The following is a 15,049-nucleotide window of genomic DNA, read 5'->3' as shown; positions in this document are numbered from 1 at the left end:
ACTTATTAGCACTGAAATAATTAGCATTTGAGAAAAACAGATAAAATTTTAGCCTCATCTTTCAGCAATGGAGTTTTGAATTTGAATTCACTGCAATCTGGACTTTTCCAGGGCTCACTCGGGATTATAATATAAAACTCCTAGGGTTTTCTCTGTGTTTTTCATTCTTTAGTATTCACTTCTACAAGACTTGGTCACATCCATTAAGGATCACTTTGTTCTCCTTTTATAATGCAAGCAAGAACTCCCACGTGACTCTGTTAATCTGTACCGCCAGGAAAACACTGACTATAATGATACTTCAGTATCTTCATAAGAACTGGCAACAGCATTTTGAGTGCCCACGAAAGGATAATTAGCAACTCAATTTAGCGTGTACTCACAGCCGAGAAACTGACAGAGAATTAAAACTTTATTATTTCTACACAAAGAACCATGGCACTCCTAGAATTTTCATCTTGTTAACTGTTTTCATCTTCTCCTCCAATAAGAAGACACCAATAGACACTGGCTTGTATTGAAAGCTTTTTATAACCTAGTTTATGGTGTGGGTGCTGAGAATACTGTGGATGCCAAAGTTAACATAGCTTCTAGGGGAGAATGAACAAACTCATGGAACAGAAATCCATTATGGATTACCAGATACACAGAGCCCGCATTCAGCTCAAGAAGTCTCCTGAGCTGGATGCTGGGGGAGTATTAGAGGAAAGTATGTAGCAGATATGCAGTTTGCCCACTTTTTTTTTTTCTTTTTTCCTGGAGCATCTGCCTACAGACCTGCTGGAGAAAGGATACTGGACTAGTCAGCCTTTTAGACTGGAGTGCTATGGCTGTTTTTAAGTCCTTTTATTCCTTTTTACAGAAAAATATAAATTTTGTGTGATCTTAGACAGCAATAAATTCTAATATTACTACTTCTGTTCTTACTTACCAATTATTACTATTTTTGAGATAGTGGGAGTTCTTAGAAAATAATTGTGTCACAAATCAGATGCAAAAAAAAGATTGTATTTTGCAGAAATAGATAGCCTTCCATGGAGGCTTTTATTTCACATTTGGGTGGATTATAAATTTGTGTTCAATCAGGGACTCAGAGGAGGAGTATCTCACTAAACTGCAGTAACTCAACTGCTTTTAGTGACTGTACATCATTCTTATATTTGCTCTAAATATAGGTAACTAAATATAAGGGTCACAAATTAAAGTAGTGAGTAATAATAGAGAAAACAAAGTGAACATGTATTAAAATACTCTAGGTATCCTTCCAAGTAGAATTTAAAAGAAGAAAAAAACATTATCTGAGTGCATTCTTTATCAGTCTAAGAAAACTCTACACCGAGGTCAGGCCCAGGAAATCAGGCCTATCAGACTTTTTCTGAAGTCTCAGGCGGAGAGCTATTTCAATTTTTTTAGCCTCTATAAGCATACTGAAGTACAATGAACACTATGTGATGTTCTATTTTGATATAACTGTGCTGGTTTATCAGTGAGAACAAGAGCCAATCAGAAGCTGAAAATTGCCATTGAAAATGCACTGTTAATTATCCTTCTTATTTCTTTTTTCTAAGCGTTTTTCAGTCCTAGTCTCCTTTATTACTGGCATTGCTGTGCTTGGGCATCTGCTGACAACAAATAAAAGGCTAAGAATGAAGAGCTCAGCTCCATTTTGAGTAAATGCCTAGGAAAGCAATGCAGAACAGTGTAGAGATAGCTGAGTGAGCTCTAAACAAGCTAGATCAGGTACCAAAAGCAATACTGTCCGACTAGCTCCACTTACCAGCACAGTGTCATACTTGCTAAGTACATAATCTGTTAAGTGCTTCGTGTGCATGATCATCACCTCCATTATCCTCAGCAGTGTGGAAAGCTGTGCTCCACTGTCCCTACACAGGCTCATCATATTTTGTGCATCCATAACATCTACCCACTGCCTGTCCTCTTGCTACCACTAGCTACAGAGCCCTTAGCAGCACCCTCTACAACCCAATGTTTTCAGTCCAGTGTATGGCTTTTGGTGTCTAGAACCAGAAGTCTGTTGAAGAAAAGTTTTAAACTAGGTGAAAGAAAATGGTGTGCTTACTGTGACCTGATCTGAACACCTTCCAATCTGATCCAGAGTCCCAAAAAACAAATTAAAAATTTCAAATTATTTAAACTACTCTCTGGTCAGATTCTTACCAATAAGTGATCAGACACACTCACTGAAAAATTTGTATTCTGTAGGAAAAAAAAGGCAAAACTCTCAAATTCAACTGCTGGAATTAAATTGGGGTGATTATGGACTCAACTAGTGAAATTTTGAAGTCTATATTTTTAGTTTGTTTGCTTGGCTGTTTTTAAAAAACAATTTTCTGATTACTCTATTTGTGCATCAATAATTTCTACAACTAGGTTTATGTTATAACTAAATATAACAATTTGTAAATAAATTCAGGTTTACCTTAAAAAGAAGTTAGGGAGAATCAAGATCATTTGGTGGAAACAGTACTAAAGTGCTTGCATTTCACTTTTACAAATACAGCTTATGTGTATCTGCAACAGGATCAGAAAACAATACAGAAAGGACTCCGCCAGGCAACTCCTATGAAAGAGCCTGTCCGATACTACACATCAATCACAAACATATTCCACTTCAATTCACACAAATCCAAATAAAAAAGTAAATCTAAAATGAACTCTTCCTTCCATTATTATTATAACTCCTTATAATAACTGCCTGTTATAAAACTGATATATACTCATTCCTTATTTTCCTCAACCCTGTTCAGATAATATAACCAGCCTTATTTGTCAGCTGGCTTTATACTGATGCAGAGGGACAGCTTCAGATTCAGCTTTTGACGTAACACCCTCAATGCATGTGGCATAGTTTTTACTTTTTTTTTTTTACAAAGACAGACTCATTCCCATCTAGACTCTGTAAGGTTGATTGGCATCTGCAGCAGAACAGTAACCATTGCCATTACTATCCAAAAGTGTTACATGGTCTGAAAGCAACATGAGAAGACAATACACAGTGTGCCAAGAAATAGGGAGCAGGATACAAAGCAGAAACATCAGCAGATGACTGTGCCTCCTCAGGTTATGCTGAAAAATATTTTATTTCCACAGCAATAGTAATGTCACTGTATCTTAGAGAAAACTCATTGACACTGATGTTTCTGCTCCTTGCCTCTTCAGCTCTTTAAAGGCCAACTTATTCCCACGCTTTTGAGATATCTAGTGGAATAACCTCTGTTAAGGATATTTACATCAGCACCTGCTCTGTACCTGTCCCTTGCCTTGACTTAACTTGTCTCTACATTTGCACAGAGATCTTCAAGCAAACCCTAGAAGACCATTTTCACCTAAAATGCGTGCAAATAATCCTGAATTTTCTTTTAGTAGTAACTGTTTTGAAGTACTTATCAGTTCAACAGGAATTGCTGAAGCCCTTTTGAGTAATGACTACAAGTCAGAGTTCAAGGGTGGCATTTGGCTCCAGGTAGCAGTGACCTAAATTAGGGTGTCTAATATAAGCTGAATATCTAAGTTCCCATTACAGTCTATTGTCATTTTAGGACTTCATTCGGTTGCCTCAATATAGAAGTCTAGTACCATTTGGATTACCTCAAAATACTTTATCTGACCCCTCCAGAGCACACAGGTCTTGCCTCATATCCATTAGCCCCAGCTAAATGCTTCAGATACTCTATGGTATCTCAAATAGCTTTAGATGCCTATTTTAGGCAACTAAATACGTCTCATATTCAACACAGCCAAATGAGCCTGAAGAGCTGTTCAACTTCAGGTTAAGCTGAACAGTTCCCTAGGCATCACTGACTATTAGTACGGACTACATCTCCACTGGTGACAGCAGGAACTTAGAAACTTACTCACATAAAGACAACTGAAATTCAGATGTCTACAAGGCACAGCTGAATCCTACTTCCAACTTTTAGATAGCCAAACTGTGTCTATAAGCTAATGTGCTGCCTGTCCAATTTGAGCTGTTTCTACAGAGAGGCTGGATTTTAAAAATGAGGACTCATTTGTTGTATTTTGTTTTGTTAATTTTTGTTTTAACAAAATGGACCAACTTCACACACTACACTATAAGAATATGGGCACATAAATCACCTACTTCAGCATAACAGAGAATAATGACAGTTTAAAGATCACCAGCAGCTTTCTGCTCACTGTTTCAGTAAATACTTTTCCTTGATAATACCTTATTTCACAGCAGAAAAGCACTTAAGCACATCCTTCGCATTAAGCATAAATTTAACACCCACTGACTTTAATGAGAACTAAGTAATGTGCCTAATTGCTTTGTTGAACTATAGCAACAGGAGTTGAAGTAAGATAAAAGCAAAGGAGAAATGCTGCTACTCTAGAAAACCCAGGTTTTTTCCAGTGTCTACAGTTGTATATTTTGCTACAAGGCTAGCAAGTGCAAGAAGGGCTAAAATTTTGGATGGGATCTATATTTTGGTACAGACAAAACTGAATTTAAAAAACGTGTATCAGAATTCTTTGAGTGGTATTACAAAGGTATTGTCCATTCTTGCTACAATCATTTCAGCAATCCAAACTGTATCTTTTTACTCATCTATGAACTCCTGTAATTAATGCTAGTAACAGCAAACTCTCTTTTAAATAAATGCCTCTTCAAGACTATCATCATCATGATAAAGTGCAATTCATATTTCAGTCCCTCTATCTGTCATAAGCAAGTCATTGCCTCTGAAACTGGAGATGACTGCAGTGATTTAATTCTACATTTAAACCTTTATAACTGCACTCTCACAACCCTGCTAGTAATTCTATTCTGTGAGGTGCCAATCACTGATAGCCTCTACAAAAAGGACATTGAAAAAAGGAAAGGAAGAGGCTCATTTCGATCTGTGTCTTCCCTGTTTCTGAGATACCACTGTAAATGGAGACAAAAGGACACGGCTCTTGCAAATCTCCCTAAGGAGACCATGGGGAAGTATAACAAAGTCGAGCAAGCCATACCAGTGCAGAATAAAAACAGCTCCATTCGCATTAGCGTAGGTACAGCTCTGTGAGAGAAGGTATCACATAGGCAAAGCAGAAAGAAAAAAAGGACCAATTCAAAAGAGACAAGGATCACATCACACTAGAAGATAGGGACATGCAGTCCAAAATTATCATAACACAGGCAGTCCTATCAGCCCAGCAGGGTTTTGAGTGCTCTAATCTGGGTACACATGTGAAGAGCAAGAGACAGGCTGACAATGACCCCAGAGCCAAGCCGGTTGATCGTACCAAGCCAAAAGCAGAACACTTTTTCCAGTCTGTACAGGTGTTGTGGATCATCAGACACTTTCCCGCAGGCCCAGTAGGGTTTGCCCAGATTAGACAAGTGACTGGTACTGTGTAAAATGTAAGTGCAAGCTCACTGGCACATTTTAAACAGCCACTTTAAAATTATCAAAACAGAGAAAGCTGAATGTAAAGAAACTGTTACAGTCCCACTGTACAGTGAGAGGCTCTGAAAAGCCAGTACAAAAATGTCCATATTCTTTATATACCACAAGTGTTCCCTGTCACAGGAACTAGGCAATTTGCAGAAACTACTTTAAAAAAAAAAAAATAAAAACCCACAACTTCCTGAGGCTTTTCACTGCATGGCACTGGGAGGACCCCTTTTTCTCCAAATCCCACAGACTGGGGGAAGCACAGACTCTGCTATCTGCATGGTGGCCTGAGAAAGAGGTTTCTCCTTAATGAGTTGGTATAATTCCCACTGATGTGAAAAAAGGGTTTATTCCTGAGGTAATACAGATTTTGGTTCTAAAACTGCAAACCATGACAACCTTTCTGTTTCTGTCTCTTCTGTACTTTGGATATATATCGTTAAGTCAGTTAAGTGCACTAGGTCAACAATATCATGATATAACACTCTCATAATGCAGAGCTAGAGGAGTGCCACAGATTATCCAGCAATTTGTCCTCTTGACAGTGATGAAAGAAATATATTACCTGATACAGCCATTTTCAATATCTTCGTCGGTAGATCTGACAGACAGTCTGTGTATACCAGGATAGGAGTGCTGGGTGTTGATTTTTGCCATTTTGCTTTACATATCAACATCTAAATGACAGCTGGAAGAGGGGGAAAAAAAAAAAAACATTTTGTGAAGGCTGCAAAATAAATGTGTTCAGTACTTAAAAAGAGTGATTTATTGAAACAATGGAACAGCAAGAAGCAAATTCAACTATTTAAAGAATAGCCAGTGATATTTACATACACAATATGATACCTGTTTCTTGATTTACTTGCACTAGACAGAAAAAAGTGCTAGTAAAAGTGCAACAAAGACAATTAATCATGACCAAAGAAAAGGGTTACATGACACTAGATTCTTTTTAGTCTCAGGGCTTTCTGAATCCCTACACTGTCATAGCTATTATACATAGTGAAATTGCATTTAAAATCTCATTAAAAGATTACAGTCAGAAAGCCAACCTAAAAAAGCCAGGTAATACATGTGCTAGGACAACCCATTCCACTTTAAGTTCATCCCCTTGCGCTAATTCTATCTAATTTATTATTAAGTTTTTTATTTTGAAAATGCATATTAACCAAACAGATAATTAATGAAATGTATCCCTCATCTTAATATATGCTATGCATTAATTTTGTATTATATAAACCCTGCACTAAACACATACTAGGGTTTTTCCCTTTATCTCCAGATGTCATTTTTGTTATAAAGCTTCAAGACAAGCTCTGCTAACGTATTTAGCAGTCCAGCCCCTACAAGATTCAGGAAATTAACCTAAATTCCTTTCCAGATTTGGCCTTCAATGACTTAGCAAATTAGTAAGTCAAATTCATATCACATCTATGCACACTAAACAGGCTTTAAGACTCAAGACAATTGTCTCTAAAAATGAGGGACTGAAAGACTGTCAGTGAAAGTTTTGAATTTTGAATTCTTTTTTTTAAATTCCATTCAGGAACCTTTTTTGTTTGAGATATGACTAGAATTAAATTATTTTGAGATCACTGAACTACCTTGGGCCATCTACTCTCCCTTTTTCACCTGTAATCCTCTGTCTCACTGCCCACAAAACATTCAGCTTTATCAGCAAATGAAATACAGATCTTACAGAAAACAACATTGTGCCCTGAATTATTCCTGAAGCAAAGCTCACAATCCATTATTAGGTATATGTTATGCATTCAGTTTCTTAAAAAACAGATACCTGATTTACTCATAATTCACAGAGAACTAAAGGGAATCATATATTACCTTTTAAATTATTTAATATATTGCTAATTATAAAATAGATTAACTTCATTTTTGCATCCAGAAAGAATTAAATTAGTCTAGGAATAGCCCTAGGGCATCATTTAACACCTGGAAATCTGGTTAGTATAACCCATTTCTAATTTTACCTCAGTGCAAGTCAATTGATGTATACCTGTGTCTCATCTTAGACTGAGCCCTGTACATACTGGTTAACTTAAGGCTTACTGGGGAAAAAATGGGCACTTCTACGACACATTGATACCAAAAAAACCCGGGGTCTTTCAACCTGCTCTCAGATTTGAATGTTCAGTCAGAAGAATTAATTCCTAAAGTGCAGGTAATTTATGCTAAAAACATGACTACATATAAAAATGTTAACTGGAACAGTCTCACAAAAGGAATCAATTTTGTCTGTTCAAAAAACATTTGCCAAATTATTTCTATGTTTCTGTTAATGTATATCCATTATAAATATCAATTAATATGATTTCTCTTAGAATTATTCAGCTTTTGAGAAACAAACACTGTTATTAATAAATTAAACAGCCAAATGAATACATTTCAAAGCAGTTATGATGCCAAAAATTCATCATTTCCAGGAAAATTTTTCATTAATAATTTTTTAGTTATAATTTCTGCTTCCATTACATACCTTGTAACAAAGAATTAGATGATATGCAATAGTGCTTTGGTGATTAGAACATTTATTTTGCTGTAACAGTGAGTATTAAGGTAACTCCCATTTCTCATATATTTGAATATAACTCAAGGTAAGAAGAAAACATATTTTTCCTTCTATTATTACTGATTTCTTCAAAGTTCAGCTTACCAAAATCTGCAAAAGTAGCCTACAATTTACACTCTGTCTCACTGCCCAGGTTCCAAGACTTGAAGTTACAATGGGAGGCTATAAGGCAGTAGCCAGAGTGTCACAGCTGCTTCATTTAAAAACAGAGCAGCATGCTCCCTGCTGATGAATTGTTATATAATAATCCATAACAATAACACCAATTGTTATGCACGTACAGAAAGTAAGGCACAGTACCAAATTGCCTCTTCCTACTAATAGTTACTCTCGCTACCTATTTAATTTCCACTGCTTTGAGCTCTACTCAGTCTCACAAAAGAACTTTTAAGAGTAAGGTGGCATGAGCTGCTTGGATTTTACTGCTCCACATAGGATGCTCCACATAGCCCCTCCTCTTCTTTAAAGCTCAGGCAAATATATATATACACACACATATATATACACACACACACATCTATATATAAATCAAAACAGAACTCTCTATCACATTGCAGAAGGGAGGAATAAATTGTCACTCTTCCACTGAACAGCATGATGTATTCCCCACACACCCTCATGAAACCTCCACTTCATTCTACTTCAAGGCTTGACAGTGGGAAAAACAGAATGATTCATAAGATAAGTAACAAAGCATTAACTTTTTTCTAAGGATTTATTTCCAACACAAAGTTAGTACTGAGTTAGGATCTTGACTAGTTCTGCCACCTAACACAGCAATAACAGCAGTTCTTAAACAAGGTTTACTTGGTTTATAATCTCCAACAAAAGTATGAGATAATAAAAACCTTCTGAAGTCTAGAGATTATGTAGATAATTTGCTGGCAACAACATGTAGTATCTCACCGAAAAGACACATTGCTTCTGCTCTTCTCTGGAGAGTAGGGAACAACACCTTTCTATATTTCAAAAGCTGCAGGTGTGATGTACGGATTTTCAGACCTGTCATCTCTGCATCAGTTCCTGAAATTTGCTTAAAAACCATTAAGTACAGTACAAACTGACATGGTTTCTCCAGGTGTTACTAATCTCCTGAAATTAGATACTACTAGTCTGGAATTAGACACTACTAACAGATACTGGAATTAGATAATCTCCTGGAATGGTCTGAGTATGCCAGTTGCCTGTATTTCCTGAATACAGGAAACAGTTGCATACCTTATTTAGACTTCCAAAAGTTATGCCAATAAAAAAACCAAAATAGATCATAGGATATGAAACCAAACACTATTTTTGATGAAAAATTAGCTTCTTAGAAGACAGAAAGCAAGAAGGAGATTAAACAGTCACCTTTACCACTACAAAAGGTTAAGAACAATATTCCTCAGCATTACACAGGGAAACTTCTCATTAATGACGTTGACAAAATGGAGCAGTGAGACAAGAAGATCTCAGGATGGCAAGAAGTCCTATGGGCAAGAGCAACAAAAGAGGAGTGCAAGGAAATTCAGAGTGATCCACGTCAACTAGATCAATCTCTCAATTTGATGGCAAGTGACATGCAACGTAGGCAAAAGGAAATCAATTGCTACAGGAGAAAAGCATGTAAACTACCTACATTATATATATGCTCCCAAATTAACCATACACTCTCAGAAAAGGAATCTGAACACTACGTATACACAACTTGGTGAGATGGCCTGCTAAGTGCAGGGCAAGCCTGCTGACACAATAGCTAACAAGGTGAAGGGATGTATATACATGGAAAGTGCTAATGACACAAAGAACATTAAAACTGCTCCATGAAACAACAGTGGGGACTTATCTCAAACACTATTAGTCCTTCTCTTAAACAGAAAGATACTGCAGAATAAAAGCATGACAAGAATGATCAAGGAGATAGAAAAGGGAGAGAAAGAAAAACAGGTCTTTTTCACCCTAGAAAGGCAAAGAATAAGAAGCTATGAAATAAAAATATGTAGGCAAAATTGGAGACCATTTCAGAGCCCTTATAATTTCAGCTGTAACATCCAAATTCAATACATAGTGTAGTCTAACCTCTCATTCTGCACTAGACTGGAGGATAGGAGGGAAAATTTCACAGAAATGTAGCCCTACTGTTGAGCAATAAAATACATTAATATATTTTTAGAAGGAGCTAGGGAGAGTGGATGAAGGTTCATTATTAAATTGTGCCACGCATGCCCAGCTGTGGTAGAGAAAGACAGGACACAGGAATGACAGAAAAAATTATGCAGTAATTTGGGTGCAGTGCAGGTGGTCAGACCTCCTGAAGCAACACAGTTTGCCTTTACATGAAGCACATAAAAATTTTGACAAATTACTGGCTATTTGATAAATGAGAAATATTTGGTCCTTCTAAGTCTCCAGGGTTCTTAATGCTGAACGTGTTATATAGCCTAGGGAGGAGACCAGCATTTCAAAAATGGATCCAAAACCTGGCAAGTGACTGACTAGGGAGTAGCTTACAGTGAGCATGGAGTTATCAGGAGTCAGCCAGCAGGAAAACACAGCAGAGGCATAAGGCTCCTCAACCACCTTTTGCAGGGCTGCAGAGAGACAGCTCCAGCTAGCTGAGGTCCACAATCCTAGAACTGCCACTAAAAGCTGGTGCTTACAAGACCAAGTTCTAAGAACTGAGAACAGCTCAGCTTTTTATTTAAAAACACAGTTGTTACAGTAGCATGGTGGGCTGGCCTTGGCTGGCTGCTAGACACCCACCCCAGCCACTCTCTCACTCCCCCTCCTCAGCAGTCCACAGGGAGAAAATAAGACAAGAAAGCTTATGGGTCAAGATAAGGACAGGAAGATCACTTCCCAATTATCATCACAGGCAAAACAGACTCAAATTGGGGAAAAATTATTCAATTTATTGCCAATTAAAACAGAGTTGGATGGTGAGAAACAAAAACATCTCGCCCTCCTCTTTTTTTCCCCAGACTCAGCTTCACTCCTACATTCCCAACTCCTCCACCTCCTCCACACTGCCCAGCAGCACAGGGCATGGGGAATGGGGGGTTGAGGTCAGTCCATAATTGTTCCTCTCTGCAGCTCCTTCTTTCTCACACCAGTCCCCTGCTCCAGAGTGGGTCCACTCCACGGGCTGCAGTCCTTCAGGATAAACCTGCTCCTGCATGGGTCCTCCATGGGCCACAGTTCCTGCAAGCAGAAGCTGTTCCTGCATGGGCTCCTCTCCACTGGCTGCAGTTTCCTTCAGGAAATATCTACTTGCTCCACTGTGGGGTCCTCCACAGTGGATATCTGCTCCAGCACAGTCTTCTCCATGGGCTGCAGGGGAATCTCTGCTCCGGCACCAGGAAAAACACCTCCCCTCCTTCGTCTCTGACCTTGGTGTCTGCAGAGCTGTTTCTCCCAGTTTCGGGGGGTTTTTTTCCTCACTCCTCGTACACTGCCTGTGCAGCATTTTACACTTTCTTAAATACATTTTCCCCAACTTGTGACCATCGTGGCTGAGGGGCTCAGCTGTGCCCTGCAGTGGGTCTATCGGGGCTGGCTGCAACCTGCTGTGTCTGGCACAGGCAGCCCCTTCCTCTGCTCACAGAGGCCCCTGCCGCCCTGCCATCGCCTGGGCACTGCACCCATGCAAGCAGACGTCTGCCTTTTATAAAATCTCTGTTATCTTTGAAGTACACTCTCTGCTCTGAATATTTAAAGCTAGTCATTACACTGAGGGTAAAACTTGATTGCCTAAGGGCTGACAAGTCTGATAAATCCATGTTAGGCACTTAAAACAGGTATTTAGCTCACAAGCGATTTAACAAGAGAGTGAGTGAGAGAGAGAGGGAGAGAGAGAGAGACAGTCCTCTGAGCCTGGACCCAGTTGCCCAACTTTAGGCAACCAAGCTGGAGAATTGGATCCTCAAAGTATCCTTGTAATTTTTAATTTTCCAGAACTCAGTGACTTATCTTAAAGCACAACATGTCAAAGTATGAAAAACTGCCTCAGGTTGAAGAGTTTTCCAGTGTCAAACAGCAAAATGAAACTTATCTGAAACATTCTTGAAAAATTGTCATCTTTACCAATGACTTAAGCAGAATTTTAACCTGCTTTCTCATTATTTTTCTCCTTGCTATCAATTGTACTAACCTGAAAGAGACAAATAATAACTCCACACTCAAGAATATTGCTTTTCAGCGCATAAATCATTGGGACTGAAACTAGAGCTAAATGAGAAAGACGTATTATCCTACTAAAAACATAACAAATTATACACTAGTGACACCTCTCCCTACTCCAAATGCAAATTGTTCATGTACTCTTTTATCCTCTTCCTTTTGCATTCAACAGCAACTGATGTTTTGTGTCAAATTATTTCATGTGCACCATCTGGTATAAAAGACCTGTTTTATCAAGACAGTTGTTTGACAACAAATACGAGTTCATATGAAACACGAGTAACATGAAAACTTCAGATCCACATAAGCATTTCTTAATTTTGAAAATCAGATTCTACTTATCTCTTTATAACTATAACATTAAAGACTTAGAACTAGAGGTACAAAGGCTGCAGTATCTAAATTTTAGGACTTCTACCATTCAGTGGATCTCCTGCAGAAGGTACATCAAAAATCAGGTACCCAGAAATAAGGCACTGAGAAGGAAGCTACGTACACTAGCCAATACGAAACAGCTGAAGCTAAAACAGGAGACTGAAAATAACTGGGCATCTAACTCCAGGCCAAAAGAGGTGACACCCAGTTCACAGTCACAATGCCCCCCTTCTCAAGTCTATTCACCCCTTTGCAGCAAATTGCATTGTGCTTAGGGGCTGCACCTCAAAAATGAGAAACTTTTCAAGACTCCTTCAAATTAAGCAAGCCAAAAACAGTTTTCCCCCTTTCTCTGGGGCCTCCTACCAATAGATTATGGGACACACTCACACATATTCCCTCATGGGTTTGCAGTGCTCTGAGAACACACACCAGAGCAGCTCCAGGAACGCCTGTTTTCAGCACCCTCTACAATCTGGACACAGGCAAAGCCTCTGAGCAGCTTCACGGTCTAGGTTTCAGACAATTTTGCACATGCTCAGTAGCAAAAACACAGAGGCACACATTTAAATAATTACAAATTAGATCAAATTTAGGAAGTTGCTGCTATCAGCTAAGCCAACAAAATAAATTCAAATTACTATAGTCTCCCTCTCAAGTTCACATTTGGGCTATTCTAGCAGTTCCCCTTTTGGGCAGAATATGTTAACTCACCCTAACTTAATTCAAAATTGTTAACCAAACAAATATTAATACTTCTGATATGCAGTAAACATAGTTGTTTATCAAGTAATGATGGTAGATCAAGCCATTTATACCATCACTTAATATTCTTAAAGCCTATTTATTTAGATTAAAAGGACTACAGACAGAAAACATGGCAGAATTCAAAACACAGCTTTTCAAGGTCAAATATGGACCTCTGTCACAAAGTATAAGGTGACTTTACATATAATTTTATAATGGATCTTACGTGTTTGTGTAGTTGGTAATATACTGTTGCTCTTGAGGCTTTCAACAACATCTTACTTATTGCTACAGAACCAGTGATAAGCTGCATAGGATCACCTACATCATTTTCATTAAGACACGTTCGAAATCCTCACACAGCCTCTCAGGTTCAACCCTCGTAAGTCTTTGGGATTTATTTTGGGGTTTGACCTCCACCTACATGATCCTTGTTACATCACTTTGTAACAGTTGTAGTTCAGCTGTACCTTATGTATGTTGTGTATGTTAGGTGTGACAGTCTGCAGTTCCAACGTAGCAAACAGTACAGGCAACAACTGGACTTCAAAGACCGGACACTGGACCTTTGAGCAACTATGTGATTTGAAGACAAGGTGCAACTTTTTTCTTCAGTGATTTGGAGGTTTGTAAGTTAACCTGCAGATTTACCTCTGGCACACTCATGGAAATCAGCTTTGCATAAAAGCTGATGGATCAAGCCCAAGGGGTTGAAAAAATAATGAGCAGGCTGCACCATCTTGCCCTCATAAATCATTATGCATAACAGTTTAAAACAACAAGTCTTAAATCCTGTGATCTCTTTTAAAAGTACACTTTTAAAATTTTATTGCTGTCTGCTACATCATGTTGCATTTTCCATAGTCTGTGGGCGCTGATATCTCCTGATAATGCACATAATTTATATGCATAGCCTAGTAACCTCAGTACTAAAGATCTGTCAAACAAATACGCCACCTCTCAGAGGTACTTCAGGATGTGCATATACTACGTGTAACACTGCCTATTCCTATATGTACAATTTATAGGTTTAGAACGAAATGCATATAATTATCCTTGATCCACTTGATGGTTGAGTCCCTGCCACCTGGTAGTAGCAAAATAATATTTTAAATAATTTTAATTATTTTGACTGAGTTTCCCTTCTATATCTATGATTTATTAGCAATGCAGTTCAATTTTCTAAGATTTACTAAATTTTTTTGCAGACCATTTTCTATGAATGTATTATTTTTTTAGACTGGAAACTGTTCAGGGGAAACTAGCTGTGTATATTGAACGTAACATTTTAAATTAAAACACAGTAAATTACAAATAACAGTTGACTGGACACTCATTTGTTTCTGTTGCTAGTATGGGTTAACATGATGCAAATATCCATGTTTCTATACTGAAAATAAGCTCTGTGGAAGGGTTCTGTAACCACTGTCTAAAATTTACCAGTTCTGCCAACATCTCTGTCAGTGCATTCACTAGCCAAGGTAACTCTTAAAAGTGAACATAACAAGGCCATGAACACAGCTAAAACACAGCAGGTTTACATTTATAAATGAAAATCTATAAAACATGCATACATGTGAATGCTACCCATTCAGCTGCCCACTTCATGTAAACTATCACAGCCACCCCATTTGGCTAGAGAAAGAAAACATGAGAGGTAATTCATGTCACGTTTGACAAGAAGTAACAAGGCATTGGACAGAAGAGGATTTAAAAGATACTAATGAAAAGAGATGGCAACATCAGAGAAAGCTGCAGG

At 38.1% G+C, this 15,049-nt stretch overlaps 1 protein-coding gene across 2 annotated transcripts in view; it reads right to left on the bottom strand.

Moving 5' to 3' along the window:
- CNGA3 (cyclic nucleotide gated channel alpha 3) overlaps positions 1 to 15,049 on the bottom strand; it is a 33,877-nt gene that overhangs the window by 17,630 nt on the left and 1,198 nt on the right. Inside the window, exon 2 of one of the 2 annotated variants that reach the window (XM_010073663.1) lies at positions 5,989 to 6,111. In XM_010073663.1, the coding sequence (XP_010071965.1) occupies positions 5,989 to 6,080 (92 nt within the window). In that variant the 5' untranslated portion in view covers positions 6,081 to 6,111. Of the gene's footprint in view, positions 1 to 5,988; positions 6,112 to 15,049 lie in introns of those variants that run through there. The other variant, XM_010073664.1, reaches the window with a different exon arrangement.

The sequence above is a fragment of the Pterocles gutturalis genome, unplaced genomic scaffold (genome assembly GCF_000699245.1).
Source record: "Pterocles gutturalis isolate BGI_N339 unplaced genomic scaffold, ASM69924v1 scaffold31082, whole genome shotgun sequence".
NCBI lineage: Eukaryota > Metazoa > Chordata > Aves > Pterocliformes > Pteroclidae > Pterocles > Pterocles gutturalis.
This window is presented reverse-complemented; position numbering and strand designations above follow the sequence as displayed.